The 15799-nt window shown below is 32.3% G+C and overlaps 1 protein-coding gene across 1 annotated transcript; it reads left to right on the top strand.

Moving 5' to 3' along the window:
• The first annotated feature begins 7655 nt into the window (after positions 1 to 7655).
• On the top strand, positions 7656 to 14973 carry LOC7475962 (sucrose nonfermenting 4-like protein). The gene is made up of 14 exons (XM_024611131.2): positions 7656 to 7933; positions 8049 to 8256; positions 8372 to 8459; positions 9018 to 9185; positions 9513 to 9647; positions 9759 to 9818; positions 10944 to 11033; positions 11485 to 11619; positions 11844 to 11988; positions 12061 to 12234; positions 12853 to 12916; positions 13009 to 13078; positions 13769 to 13883; positions 14397 to 14973. Exons 2-14 carry the CDS (start codon positions 8150 to 8152, stop codon positions 14486 to 14488), a joined length of 1443 nt encoding a protein of 480 aa, XP_024466899.2. The 5' UTR covers positions 7656 to 7933; positions 8049 to 8149; the 3' UTR covers positions 14489 to 14973.
• Positions 14974 to 15799: the final 826 nt, after the last annotated feature.

Here is a 15799-nt window from a genome sequence, read left to right as displayed (position 1 = left end):
TATTTTGATTTTCTTATTATAGAGTTATCATAGTCTTATGACAATGGTTGTAGATTTAGCAAGTTAACATTGGTTGACCAGGATCTATCTAAGAAGTTGTCTTCTCAATATTTAAAAAATAAAGATGTCTTCTTGAATTTTATTTTTTTTTAATCACTATATTTTTACAGGTCATCTAAGTTGTTTTTATACTCACTAAGCTTACTGGTCATATTATTCCAAACCTACATGGTTTTTCTTACTAAAAAAAGTTAGAAACATCTGAAAAAAATTTATGTGCAAAAAAATTCGATCTATCCGCAACATTGTATGGGCCAATGATATAGTTCACTTGCTATTTTAAAATTTGTTGAGGTAAAAAAACCTTAGCTATACACATTAACATATACTAAAAAGTCATGGCATTTCATTGTAGCAGTAAACAGTGAAATGCCAAGGCCTTTTTAACTTTTGTCCTCAAATTTTTTAGGTTTTTTTTTAATTTTATCCTCCAACATTGAGTTTATTGGATATTATACTTTATATTTTATTTAATTTGTTTTCTATGAAGTTATCTGAGTCTCATGACCCGAGTCGTGAGTTTTGTAAGTTAATCGTGTTGACTCGGGTCTTTTTTTATCCTTTTTAATTAATTTATTTCTCAACTTCATCCTTAAACATTGGGTTGATCAGGAATTAGACTTCATAATTATTTTTTATTTGCTTTTTATGGATTTATCACGATCTCATGACTCAGATCGCAAGTTTTGTGAGTTAGCTATGTTGACTCAAGTTTTTTTTATCCTTTTTTAGTTAAATATTTCTTTTCAGTTTCATCCTTCAACATTGAGTAGATTGAGAATTGGACTTAATAATTTATTTTTTTAATTTGTTTTATATGGAATTATCTTGTCTCCTAGCCCTTTTTTGGCAAGTTGTTATTTTTTGTCCCTTTTTTATTTTTTTTTATGTAATCCTTCAATATTGTGTTAATTGAAGATTGAGCTTTATAAGTTTTTTTTATTTATTTTCTATGGGGTTAACACAGTCTTACGACTCGGGTGGCGGGTTAGGTTAGTTGACTCGAGTTTTTTTATCCTTTTTTTAGCTGAATCTTTTTTCAATTTCATCCTTCAATATTGGGTTGATTGAAGATTGGGCTTCATAAGTTTTTTTTATTTGTTTTCTATGGAGTTATCACAATCTTATAACTCAGGTCGCGAGTTAGGTCAGCTGACTCAAGTTTTTTATTCTTTTTTTAGCTGAATATTTTTTCAATTTCATCCTTCAACACTGAATTGATTGAAGATTAGGCTTCATAAGTTTTTTTTATTTGCTTTCTATGGAGTTATCACAGTCTTATAACTCAGGTCGCGAGTTAGGTCAGTTGACTCGAGTTTTTTTATTCTTTTTTTAGTTGAATTGTTTTTCAATGTTCTCCTTTAATATTGAGTTGATTGGGAATTAGGCTTCATAATTTGTTTTGGTTTGTGTTCTATAAGGTTATTTCAATCTTATGATCAGAGCCACGAGTTTGGTTGATTGACTCGAGTTGACTCATGTGGTTTTTAGTTTTTTTTAATTGATTTTTTTTAATTTTATCCTTCAATATTTGGTTGACTCGGCTTATTTTTTAGTTGAGTTTTGTTTTCAATTTCATCATTCAACATTTGATTGATTAAGAATTGGGTTTAATAGAAAAAATAATTAATTTGCTTTCTATAGGGTTATCAGGGTCTCATGACCTAGGTAACAGATTTAATAGATTAACCTGAGTCGATCTAATATGTTGTCATTTAAATATTTTAAAAAAAGAGGTCATCTTGATTTTTTTTAGTCAATTTATATTTTAACTAGACATCCAGATTAATTTTAGACATGTGGAGTCGACCAAATCACATCAGGTTAATCCCTATATAGTTTAAATTTTTTATACTAGAAAACACATTAACGATACTTGGATTTTTTTGTATGTCCAAATTTTTTTTATCCAACCCATAAGATAACATGGTTAATGATCTAGTGTGTGTGTATTGTAATGACCCAATTTTAACTCCTTTTCTTTTTTATTTATTTTTTAAAATTTTGAAGTTTTAAAGATCAAGGACTATTTTTTTTTATTGAGGGTGCAATTTGATAACTTACAAAAGAATTAGGGATTATGGTGTGTTTTTATTTCATCATTCCATGCACCGTCGTCAATGGCGACGCGTGACAAACACGCAACACGAGAAACCTACTATTACTACAGCATATGGTTTTATTTATGCAGTCTCATCCTTTTTAGCAATAGTGATACTAGAGTTGATTTTCTAGGATAAAAGAGAGAGAAAAAAAAAAGAATTACCGGCGACAAACCGACTACTTATAGATACCATACATCACTAATAAGAAAAAGATACGAAGAAGAATCAAATGAGATGACAAAATCTTATTTTCCACCATTGAAAAATACCGCACACGCCCGCACAAAGTTATTCTAAATGACTAAACAAATTCCATGGTTTAAGAATTTTAAGAAACATACTGATTTTTTATTCTAAACGACACCAAACCTTTCTTAAAATACACTATTATCGTACTTGTTATAATTTTTTGAGCGTCTGAGATTTAATATGAGAAATGTGTCTTTAAAAACATTTAATAAACAAACCAATCTCGATTTTGCATAAAATTATTTAAAAAATATTGTTATTGAAAAAATAAATCATATTTGTTATACATATATTGCAGAATTTTGTGAGTGTGTGTGGAGTGATCAAGGAAACAAGACGGGGACAATTGTTTAACAATTTTCTCAAGAACAAATGGTATTTTGTCGAGCAACGGAAACAAGGAATCAAACTCTCATAGTGAAGCGGAAAGAACACCAAAAAAGTTTTTTCCACGGGGGGGTCCCTTGCTTTTTTGTAGTTGTCAAATGGCACCAGCCGCTCGAGTTAAAGATTCCAAAAAAAGCTAGCCCCCACCCCCCAAAGATTCCAAAAAAAGTTAACCCACCCGCGACAAAGGAGGTTTTTTTTCCCTTTGCTACTCGTTCTTTTCATATATAATATTAGGATGCTTCTGCTTTTTAGTAATTTTAATTATTACAATATTAATAAGTTGATATAAAAGGCCGACACGTGTGTTATGTACGTGTAAGCATGTCATCATTCCTTGCTACATGGACGGCGCGTGGGATGTGTTATAAACTTATAATGACCAAAATCCATTAACCACCATTTCATTCAACATGTTAAGTGGCGGCGCAGTAGCTGGTATGGCGGATTTGGTTTAGTTAGCGACGGTTTGACGAGGATGAAAATTTTTCCTCCTCCACTTTTTTTTTCTCTCATTTGCATTGATTTTCATGTTTAGCTTTTAAAAATTCAAAAGTGTCCTTCCATTTGTATTTGTTTTAAAGTTAGTCCTTATTTTTTTTATTTACTTTTATTTTAACGCTTCTTGAAATTTTTTTGTTTCAATTTCTCCCCTCTGCGTTTTATTTTATAGAATTTTTTTTTATCCAGTTTGATTCTAATTCTTTTTATTGCTATTTTTTATCCTTTGCATTAATTTTTTTATTTCATCATTTAGAATTTAATTTAATTTTGTTTTGTTTCCAATTTTGGTCCTCATTTTTTCTATTTCTCATTTTTTATCATGTTCTTCATTTATTTTGTTTTTCAATTTAATCCCTAATTATTTTCTTTCAATTATTATTTTTGTGCATGATTTAGTCCTCATTGTTTTTTTTTTTTCAATTTCTTATCATTGAGAATTTTGCTTCATTATTTTGTTGTGTTTGTGTTCTACAATCATGACCCGGTCCACCAGTTTCGATAATTAGCTCGATTTAAGTTTGGTCTTTTTTTTAATCCTTTTTAAAAATTAATTTTTTTTTTATTTTCATCATTTGAGATTGACTTATTGGGCATTGAGTTTCGTGATTTGTTTTGATTTTTTTTTTTGTGAGGTTATCCTTACCTCATATCTCGGGTCATGGGATATTAAAGTTAAGCTGGGTTAACTCAGGTCTTTTTTGTTTGATCATCCGGTATTTTTTTCCACTTTCGAGGGGACTTTTCTAACTTTTTAAGACTAATACGGGTTGTCTTGAGTTTTTTTTTTTTTTTGTCTTTGCTGGATTTACCTCTTTTAAAATATTTTTTTATTAGATTAAATTAATTTATTTCATCCTTCAATATTAAATTGGTATGGTATTAACTCGGTTTTTTTGGTGCTCTATGTTAGATCTTACTCTTTTAACAAAAAAATCTTTTTTAATTAAATTAATTTTCTCACCATTCAACATTGAATTTGTTTTATATTGAGTTTCTTAGTTGAGCCTAAATTTAAAATTTAACAATTTATGACTTTAGAAAATTAACTTGGGCTTAGAAGGTTCATCGAGATTTGCATGGATTTCCCCTCTTCCTTTTTGGTTTCATCCTCATAAGTTTTCTTACCTTTTTTTTTTTCAATTCCTATGAGATTTTCCATTAGTTTTGAAAAAAATATGTGTTACCTAGAACTTTTTTTTGTGGGTTTTGTTCAATTTAGTTTTTTATGAGGATTTTTTGTTTAATTAAATATAAGCATTACATGTTTTCCATCCTATGTTCCAATTATTTTTAAGACCCAGGGCGACCTGGGTCATGAGTCAACCCGTCGGGTCAAGCGTTTTGAGCATCGAATGGTGTATTTTGATTTTGATTTTTTTAATTTTTCTTTTTTCCCAATATGGTCTTCACTCGCTTGATTTTTATTTTTGTTTTGGATTCTTTTGTGAATTTGTGGACTTGGAAATTTTCAATTTGGCCCATTTTAATATTTGATGGTATTTTAGGTTTTGGCCCTCGATGTTTCGGTTTTAAATTTTTATTCTTGGCATATTTATCAAATTTTAATTTGTTTTTTATTTTATTATTGGATCTATAATCTTGGTTTTTTTCAATTTCATCCCCCTGGCTTGCTGATATTTTTTTTTTTACTTTTTTTGGTTTATTGATTTTTTTCCTCATTTTATGTTTCATCATTTGGATTTTTAAGGATTGACAACCAATTTTGTTTTTTCATTTTCTCTTTTTATGATGCGAAGCTGTTATTTTGTGTATCTTTTTAAAATACATTTACAATACTTTGTAATTTTTTATTTACGCTTCAAAAAAATTAGACCAACCCACAACAAAACGAGTATAAGCTATTTAGTTTACACTCTATCTTGTGGCTCACCAAATTATTTTTCATGATTTTCCTTTATATTTCCGAGTCAGGATGCACACACTTATGTTGGTGATGTTAATAATTACCATTTTATTTAGTTGATCTCAAGTTTTGAAATTTTTTTTAAAAAAAAACCAAACTTAATCATCCCACTTCTTAGTTACGACCTCAATATTCAATAAGATTTGCATATATTTTTCCTCGGCCTACTTTTCAATATTGGAGGAGAAATTCACTTTTCTCCGACTAGAGACTAGCAACAACAGTTATATATTTTTTTCCTGATTGGACAATAAGAATGTTTTTGAATTAATTTATATTGATTAGAATTAATTTCTTTTTTAAGAAATACACTTTGACATAAATTTAATATATTTAAAAAAAATGAATAAGTTTCTCTATATATTAATCTCAAAATTTAAATAAAAAATCTTTAACCATTTATAAATCTCTTGGAATTTAATGACATAACAAAAAAGTTAGAACAGAAGGCAAATTTATTGTTATTGTATATATATTTTCTATTCACCTTTATAGTGTAATTACTATTTTACCATTCATAAAAAAATAAAATATCCACATGTTGGGGGCATTAAAGGTCTTTTCACATGGCCATTAATTATTAAAGGATTGACAGGGCATATGTGTCTTTTTCAAATTTTTAAGCATGGTAAAATAGTAAAATTATTTAATTACCCTCCAATTCAATTTTTTTAAAACTAGAACATAAAGGTATTTATGACTTTTTTCATTTTTTTAAACACAGTAAAATTACAAGTTTACATTTTCAATTGAAAAAACCAAACCATGCGTCAAAGGCTTTTTGTTCCTTTAGCTCTGTTTTTTTTTTTTTTGTTATTACCAGGTTCATTGAAGGCATTTTGATCTTTTAACAATGATTAATTTATATTTAAATAAAAAAAGTTGTTGGCGTATGGGAGGTACCTACACATTTTGAGCGGCACGTGCAACGCTTCTTAGTGGCAAAAAATACCGTTTCGCCATGTAGTTAGAAGCTTCGTTGCGCTCTCTTCATGTTGGTATGACGCATGTTGGTTGCAGAGGAGTGGTTTATGGCCGATGGGTCTTTTTTTTCCTTTTCTCTCTCCTCCCTAAAAAATTATAACTCGACACTCTTTGTTATTGATATTTCAACTCCAGTCATTATTCTTTTGATTTTTGATTTTTTTTCTCTTTTATAAAATTTTAATTTGTTTTTAATTTTACCTTTCAACCTTAATTTGTCATATATTTTCTTTCGATTTGGTCCTTATTCTTTTGATTTCTAATTTTTTTCCTTGGTCATTTTGTAAAAGTTTTATTGGTTTTTAATTTCATCATTTAATCCAATTTTATGGTATATTATTTTTCTAATTTAGTCTTCATTCTTTTGATTTTTTGTCCTTTTGTTAAAGTTATTTTTCTTTTCAATTTCACTCTCCAATTAAAAATTTGTAGTTTCCCTTTAATTTATTTTTTATTTTGATTTTTATTCTTATTTTTTTAATTGCTATTTTTTTGGATCATTTTGTGTGATTGTTTTTTTTCTCTTCACGATTCCATCCTCTAGTGTTTGATTTATTGGGGTTTGGATTTTTTTTTTCCTCCATGTATGGTGCTTTAGGTCTAATGACCTAGATTATGAGTTTTGTTAACAGGGTTTTATATCTTTTTTTTGGCTTATTTTATTGTTTGGTTTCATCATTCAACATTAGTTTATATATATAAAAATCAATTTTATGGTTTTATTTATTTATTTTCCATTGGATTTTCTCGACCTCATGATTGGAACACGAGTTTAGCCGAGTTGGCTGGTTTTTTATTGTCTAAGTTACATGACTTTCATGCTAACTTAGGTTAACTCGCATTAGTATTTTTATAATTTATTTTTTGTTTACTATCATCATCTATTTTATTTTTATCTTATTAAAATAAAACCAATTTATTTAAAAAGCCAGGGTTATAAAATGAGTTGTAAAGTTTTTTGTTTTATTTCTTTAAAACATTCATACAAAACCTAAACATTATTAATTTGTTTTTTTAAATAATCTCGTATAGTTTACTCTATATAATACACCACACCAAATAACAATAACACCAGCTACTTTTTACACCAATTTCAAACAGCAATAAAATTTATTTATTTTTTTTAAAATTTTTTTTATCTTTTTGTTTTTTTATCTTGTTTTCCACCCTGGAATAATAATATAAAACAATAGCACAAAAACAACGTTAATATTAATAATAAGTGGTGGTTCAGTGGTAAAAACTTGGGATCAAAAGGTTTGTTCTCTTTGTGGTCTCAGGTTCGAGCTCTGTGGTTGCTCATATGATGGCCACTGGAGGCTTACATGGTTGTTAACTTCAGGGCCCGTGGGATTAGTCGAGGTGCGCGCAAACTATCCCGGATACCCACATTAAACTAAAAAAAAAAAAAAAAGGCAACAATACACATCGCTATCAAAGTTCCTGTCTGTCTGTCCTTTCTTTCTTCTGTTTTTTAACTTGATTTCATTATACATTTTATTTTATATTACTTCACTAGGGTTTCAAAAATTAGATTCGATCATATCGATCCTTTCTCGATCTTAACCCCCTTTCAAAATTTCTTGTTTTTGGAATTTTATTTCTATTCATTTTTCTAACCCCCTAGGGTTTCTATTTATTTCCCCCAATTTCCATTCCCATTGTGCGTGCGTAGATTTCAAAATCCCCTATCCGAAGCTTCTTTAGAGCTTCAATCCTGGTGAGTCTATTCTCTTTAATTTGAACAATTAGGGGTTTTCCGTACATTTGAGTTTGTTTAGGCAAGTTCTTAACTGGGTTGTTGCAAATTTTGATTTTTTTTTTTTGCTTTGCAGCGAATAAATTTCAAGGTGCATAATTTAGAAAATTTGCATCTTTTTTTGTTGTGAATTTTGGTATTTATTGAATTGGGTTGGGATTATTGTGTGCTTTGAGCATGGAATCTGTGAGAGAAGCTGGTGGTGGAGTTACTGGTGCCGTGTTAATGAGGTTTGTTTGGACTCATGGAGGTCGAAATGTATTTCTCAGTGGTTCTTTTAATAGGTGATGATACTCAATTTTAAATACTCTTTGTCCGAGGTTAATTGTTTTAGGAGCAACCCAATTTTCTTCATAGTGGTACTGATTGATAGGTTGTGTTTTTTGGGTTTTTGTGAAGATGGGGTGAGCTTATACCTATGTCGCCAGTTGAAGGTTGCCCTAATGTATTTCAGGCTATTTATGGTATTACACACGGAAATCACCAGGTAGGTTGGTTTTGTTGGGCTTTTGATCAATTTGAATTGTTGTACATGTAGTTCAATTTATTCTATTTAAAGAAATGTTTAGTAATTGTTCTAGGATGCACTAGTTTGGTCAACGATATGCTCATACTTGTGACATGCTTCTAGAGTTTACTACACATTGTGAGAGTGCTAAAAAAGAAAAGAAGAAAGAACAAGTCCAGGGTAGCACATAACTTTATACAAACTTCATTAGCAATGAACTCGTCTTGAAGGCTACTTATAATGGAGGCATTTTCTGTATACAATAATAACTATCATTAGCTTATTTTGTAATGACAGCCTTTTTGTTTTTCAAAGTATGCTCTTATATGATAGGGTTGAAGTACTTTGACTATCATTAGCTTATTTCCTACTTATAATGGAATTGTTTGGATTCAAGTGATCTCAGAAAGATTTAAAATTGACTAGGAAATGCTTTTATGAATATGTTCTGTGCCTGCGAATGGTTCTATGTCTGTACTGATATATATATATATATATATGGATATTGCAATTCATGCATTTGATATTTACATGCAGTACAAGTTTTTAGTTGATGGAGAATGGCGACATGATGAACTCCAACCTTACACAACAACCGAATATGGGATACTGAATACTATCCAGTTTAACATGGAAGCCAATTTTAATCCAGAGATGATTCCAGGATCTAGTATGGAATTGGATAATGAGGCCTTTACCCGTTTGGTGAGATACATACTACTTCTATAATAGACATCATGACTGCTGGAAATTGTTCTGTTTTGTTAACGTAATTTTCGTCATTCAGAAATTAAGATTTCTTCTCACTAGCTGCCAATTATATGCATTCTAAGGATCATGGATCTGGGGCTTTCTGTTCCATCATTTGAAAAACTTGAAGTGTCTTCGTATGAAAACATTTGTTTTTGGTTGCTTATATTTACGTGGCTGTCTTACCCTGTCTCACCTTACTGTTACAATATTCTAGTTTTCATCAATACTTTTCCCTTTTACAAGTTTTGGAATGTAACGAGGTTTTTATTTACAATGCAGGTCAGTGTATCAGATGGTACGTTGACTGGTGGCGTGCTAAGCATATCAGAGGCTGACTTACAGGTCTCTCGTCACCGGATTTCTGTGTTTTTAACTACACACACTGCATATGAGCTACTTCCCCAGTCAGGCAAGGTTTGGATCCTTTACCAATGGTCTTCATTGTGGCACTCATATTTTGGCTTTTTACTTGGATTTGAAATCAGCAAATCTATATTCTCCTAATTTAGAAAATGCAACTTACAGGTAGTTGCCTTGGATGTTGATTTACCGGTAAAGCAAGCCTTTCATATTTTGTTCGAGCAGGTATCAAACCTTTTTTTTTGTATGCCTTTACCGGTAAAGCAAGCCTTTCATATAATGTTACATGCCTTTGTGATGGAATGCATAATTGGCATGTTTTAGTTGTTGCTTTCATGATTCAGTTCATCATGTATTCTTACCTTTCGGTGCTGATTGTGAGTTTGTGACCATCATTTCTTCTTTTGAACTAGGTTTGTAATTTTTCTTGGTAGTTCCTTCACTTGTTTTGTTAGGATATCTAACTAGATCATCATAGAATTACTCGGATCCATGAGCAGATCAATAAGGCTTTAACTATACCACACCTTCCACACTTACTTCACCACCCACAGTAATCTCCGTATGTTAGCATAGATATTTATTTCCTTCGCATGTTGAAGCATCCATCTTTTATGACATTTCTAAAGGAATTTATCAGCCTGAAATAACAACAGCCAAAACTACTTAATTTCTTCCATGTTCTCCTTGCCAAACAGAAAGGCAGCCATCTCTGATATTGTACCCAGCTTGCCTGCTCCAGAATATCAACACCTGTGGTCAGCTTATTATGATTCCTCTTTTATAAAATGAATTTCCTTATTTAACCCTTCTCAGTGAGTAAGATATTGAGCACTGGATCAGGAAAAAGACATCTTACTCGGCAAGAAACAAATGTCAGTTGGGTGCCTAATTTTAGATACAAAGTAGATGTGGCTGTGATTACTTCAGTTCTCATTTATTGAACCCTTCTCAATGAGTAAGATATTGAGCACTGGATCAGGGAAAGACATCTTACTTAGCAAGAAACAAATGTCAACAGGGTGCCTAATTTTAGAATAAAAAGTATATGCAGCTGTGATTACTTCAGTACTCATTTATGGAAATCCAAGGTGTTAATTTCATATTTGTGCTGTTTGCAATGCAATGCATTTTCCAATCTAAAAGGAGAAGAAAATAAAAAGTCATGCTGCACATGTGCTAAAGTAAATAGTCAGTTTCAAGCTGGCTTAAGTCCTGCCTTCAGGCTTAGTCTGTTCCATGATATGAGCTTTGCATACTTATTATTTACAATTGTTGGTTGTTATGCATATTTACTTGTTGCTGATTAAGAGCTTGGGTATGTATGCCTTCTAAGTTAGCTGTTTCCAGGGAATCCCTATGGCTCCTCTTTGGGACTTCTCTAGGGGCCAGTTTGTTGGAGTGCTTAGTGCCCTGGACTTCATATTGATATTGAGAGAGGTATGTGCATCTAAAATCATGTCTTCTTTCAACAGTGAATCTTCTAAATACAAATATTTATTCGTTCATTGATTTTCGCTGTGCAAATTTATATGCATCAGAGATGCATATAGATAAACAATGCAACAACACAAGGTTCCTTTTCCTTTAGGGTAAAAGTAAACAAATTTTTATACAGCTTTGTTTTCCATATGGCATGATATCCATTTATCTTCTTTGAAGTTTGACCCCAAATGTTTGGGGATAGGTTTTGATTCGGGGACAAGAACCCAAATGTAATTGATGGCTTTTGGGATATTCATGGATATTGGGAGAAATTTACATGCTTTCTAAAACAGGCAACAAGCTTGAATAATTTATGTTTGGATGCTACTGTTCTTGATAAGAAGTCTTTGTGGACATAAATATACTGTTTGCATGTTTCTATAACACTGATTACTTTTACTTGCAGCTTGGAAATAACGGATCAGATTTTACGGAGGAAGAACTTGATACACACACGATATCCGCTTGGAAAGAGGGAAAATCATATCTGAATAGGCAGATAGATGGACATGTCCGGGCTCTACCTAGACATCTCATACATGTAAGTGATCTCTCAGGCATGCTTGTATCTGTAGCATGTAAACGACCCCCTAATTTGTTTTTCGCCATTCATGCATCAAGTGGAGTGTAATTATTCTTGGTGCTTCATTTTTGTGCGGCACTTATAGGAAGCATTCAAATGGCTTTATCTTGAGTTACTATATATATAACAAAAATGTTTGATGTGGCTCTTGTCCATTGATCTGGATTTTGGCTAATGTGCAGGCTGGGCCATATGACAACTTGAAAGAGGTTGCTTTGAGAATATTGCAGAATGAGGTGGCTACAGTTCCCATTATCCATTCATCATCAGAAGACGGCTCATTTCCTCAATTACTGCATCTTGCCTCACTCTCTGGAATACTGAAATGTAAGGCTTTTTGGTTAGCTTGCTAAGTAGCTACACATAGTTTATTACTAACCATAGGATGTTAATTTCCAGGTATTTGCAGGTACTTTAGACATTGTTCTGGCACTGTGCCCATGCTCCAACTGCCGATTGGTGCAATACCAATGGGTTCATGGGTTCCAAGTATTGGAGAGCCTAGTGGGCGCCCCTTGGCCATGTTGAGACCAAGTGCTTCTCTTAGTTCAGCTTTAAACTTGTTAATTCAAGGTATGTTTGTAATTTCTGTAAAGTGCAGACAGAAGGAAAATAAATTATCAACAGAAGAATTCGTGTATGTTTTGGAAGTAGAAGTTCAAATTCTTAGTGGCAAATATTTCTAGCAAACTACTTGAAACTGCTTTACATGTATTACACTTAAAAGTTACACGGAACTTTTGAAAATCTTATTGATTGGATGAGGTGCATATGAGTACACTATTTGATAAATTTCTTGAATTGCCAAAAATTGAAATAAAATTGACGAGGATCTATTTTATCAACTAATAAATTATTCATTTTTTGTGTCTCCTATTTTATGACTCACCTGAACCTCCCTCCTTTTGGATCTGATGGCTGGGCCCTGTGATTGGGTATTTCTCCTACTTAAACCCCTTACCACTGGTGTGCCTAAAATTGGATTCTATGTTTCTGGTATGATGCCCAGAGATTTCACTGGCTCAGGTAGTTATGTGGGGGATAGTTTAGTTGTTTGGACCAAATACATTGTTTCCTTTTGGGGTAGTTTTCTATGGTTTCAGCTAGACAAGAATATACTTCAGCTATACATCTTGATCTTCTTGTAATTTTAATCCCTGGTATTTTTTTTATCACCTTCTGTACTTGCAGCTCAAGTAAGTTCAATACCAATAGTTGATGAGAATGACTCGTTAATAGACATATATTGTCGGAGGTAACTTGTTCTTCTGGGTTTGATATTCTTAAAACCATATTTTGCAACTCTTCTTCGATTCCGAGGCTAATTATGTGTTATCATTTGTACAGTGACATAACAGCTTTGGCGAAGGACAAAATTTATACTCATATTAATCTTAATGAAATGACTATTAATCAGGTATCTTCTCTTTCTGTGCCCCCAGCCCTTCATTTTCCCTTGAACATGTTTTATGAAGCTACTTCGTGGTACTTATTAATTGGAAAGTAATGGCTTTAGTTTGTTGATATTTTTAATAGGATGGCATGAATGTCTTGATTTTTTTATCATTATTTATTTTTCATAATTTTGTTTATGAAAACTTTGTGTCATTGTGGGCATGAAGAGGATATTAACTCTGTTGTTGTAAGAATATTTGATACAAGATTGAGGGTTTGATGAGTAGATGGATAGATGGTGGGGCACCATTTGGTTTTAACTTTAAAGGATAAAGAGAGATGGGACATGGGGGCTGGATCTTTACAGAATGCTTTCTTGTTGAGATTTAAAAGACTAGCTGAAAATGGATGTAATGATGATAGTATAAACTCCTATATAATTTTCATTGGAATTGTGTTCAGTGTGGAAGTGACTCGTGATGTTATGGTCTTGAAGGTTACCTCTGGGTGTTATCTTGTTGCACTTGGACCAAGTGAATCCTTTTCACTTCACATGTGTCACATCAAAGTGTTAATCGCTTGCTTGGGCAGGCTACATAAAATTATTTGAAGTGTTTGACTTTGTTTAGTGTATATGTTGCCCCATTGTTTCAAAATGTAATTTATAATTTAAAAATGGTGCTTGACGTTTGCTGATCATGGTTTTTCTTAGGCTTTGCAACTGGGACAAGATGTCTATTCTTCTTATGATCTGAGAAGTCAAAGATGTCAGATGTGTTTGCGCTCTGATACATTGCATAAAGTGATGGAGCGATTGGCAAACCCTGGTAATCTGAATTTCTCTCCTTTACTGAGAATGAAGATCCTGTTAAATATCTTCCAATATGACTTTTTGGAGTGCCTGGTTGTTGAGTAGGTTGGAAATATTATTTTTGTAGTATGTGTTGGTCATTAGGATATTAGTTCTTTTGATTTACTTTCCTCGTGATCACCCAAACTGCAGTTCCCGTCCTTTGTCTTTGCTTCTTTCAAGCAGCCTGAGCTGTCATCCTTCAACTTTTGTTGAATAATTTATTTGTAATGTTAAAGTGCTTGGAGGACTTTTAAAGAACCAACAAAGCCTTTGCCAAAAAAAGATACTTTGGTTACAAACAGCCCTGTTAAATATGATTGTGGTTAAATTTTTTCCTGAAATGATGTCTCTGTTATTGTTGTTGTTTTCATAGAACTTTTGCATAAGCTCTTTTTTTTTTCTCTTCTGAAAATTCACGTGGCACATTTTTTAAAATTCGTTCGCCAAGTTTCACCAAGTTAATGGTCCTCAATCCCTGGGTTTTCAGGTGTTAGGCGTCTTGTCATTGTGGAGGCTGGCAGTAATCGTGTGGAAGGCATTGTGACACTGAGTGACATTTTCAGATTTCTACTTGGCTAGTTTGAAGCGGTAAGTTATTAATGGAAAGAGATGTATGGAGTGGTTTTGGACAACCTCCACCCATGTTATTGCAGTATCTACAGCCCTGTTCCAATGTTACTCCAGCACTTTCCATGGTCATATGACCCAGTGATTTGAAACCTACATTGGATTATTTGAAATCTCCAGCCTGCTTGGCCTCCTGTTTTAGAATTTTAGGCTAAAAAGAAAGGGCTAATTCCCAAATTTGTTAATTTCCTCCCTTCCATGTATTATGAATAACTTCAAGCTGTCGTAGATTCCATGTATATGAGGAGCATGGTATCTGTTATGTACTATGATGCCACTAACTGAGAAAGGAGATGGGGAGGAGGTGAATGCTTATTGTCTGCTACAGCTTCATTGAGCTGTGATTCCTCAGGAAAATCTGGTAAAGATGGCATTTGATTCATGTTGTTTCATTATTCTAGTTTAATACATGCAAGAGAAAATCTATTCAAGTTAAATGGGATTATTGTACCTGAGTCAGCAGATGGAGAACCCTTGATTGAGAATGACCATCCTAGAAAATCTGATACTTTTGGCTTATCGTTCTTTCTGCTTTTTCCCCCCCTCATCACCCTCCTCGTTCCCAACAACCCAGTTTTTTTTTTTCCCCTTTATCTTTCGTGTTCTTGTTTATGTTCTTTTACAGGAATCCGTCTAGGGTCTTCTTTATTAATCTGTATGCATCAGGTTAGCTCATCCTGGTGGACCATTAAAGACTAATAAAGCTGTAGCCTTGTCTAAATTTCTTGACAGAAAACTTCAAGACCCAAATGGGTTGGCTTCCATTGATCCTGGTATTCTTGAATTGGCTGCCAAGAATGCCAAAAGACACTGACTTACTAGTAATAGCTAGCTCTGTTTGCCTGTGCTCTGCTGCCGGTACGGATTCTAAGTGTTTTTATGTGTGTTTTTTAAAGTGTTAAAGCATAACCTGATCAAGTCAACCCAGTTGGAACCCAGTTTGATGCTACAAAAAATGTTCATGTGGTTGATGTTTAAAAACCTGTTTTTTTCTCAAAATTCTGAGATGCTGAGGTTATAGACTAATACAGGTCAACCTGTTAAATACAATATATAACTTATAAATCTCATTGTGATTAGTAACTTTGTTCTTTTAATATGAACATTAATTTAATTATTGCATTTGAATAAAATAAAATAAATTATATATTATGAAGGGTTAGTAAAAAATAGGGACTGCTAATATTTAAAAGAAAATGATATTATCTTATTGAAAAATAGAAAAAGTTACATTTTTAGATAATTTATAAAATGATATTATCA

Source organism: Populus trichocarpa, chromosome 10, assembly GCF_000002775.5.
Source record: "Populus trichocarpa isolate Nisqually-1 chromosome 10, P.trichocarpa_v4.1, whole genome shotgun sequence".
In the NCBI taxonomy this organism is placed as follows: domain Eukaryota; kingdom Viridiplantae; phylum Streptophyta; class Magnoliopsida; order Malpighiales; family Salicaceae; genus Populus; species Populus trichocarpa.
This window is presented reverse-complemented; position numbering and strand designations above follow the sequence as displayed.

What these genes read in the sequence shown, in the direction of transcription:
- LOC7475962 (XM_024611131.2), top strand. Translation starts at nt 8,150, where the DNA reads ATGGAATCTGTGAGAGAAGCTGGTGGTGGAGTTACTGGTGCCGTGTTA. An exon ending in ATGAAATGACTATTAATCAG is followed by an intron (nt 13,079 to 13,768) that starts GTATCTTCTCTT and finishes GGTTTTTCTTAG; the next exon opens with GCTTTGCAACTGGGACAAGA. An exon ending in GGAGCGATTGGCAAACCCTG is followed by an intron (nt 13,884 to 14,396) that starts GTAATCTGAATT and finishes CTGGGTTTTCAG; the next exon opens with GTGTTAGGCGTCTTGTCATT.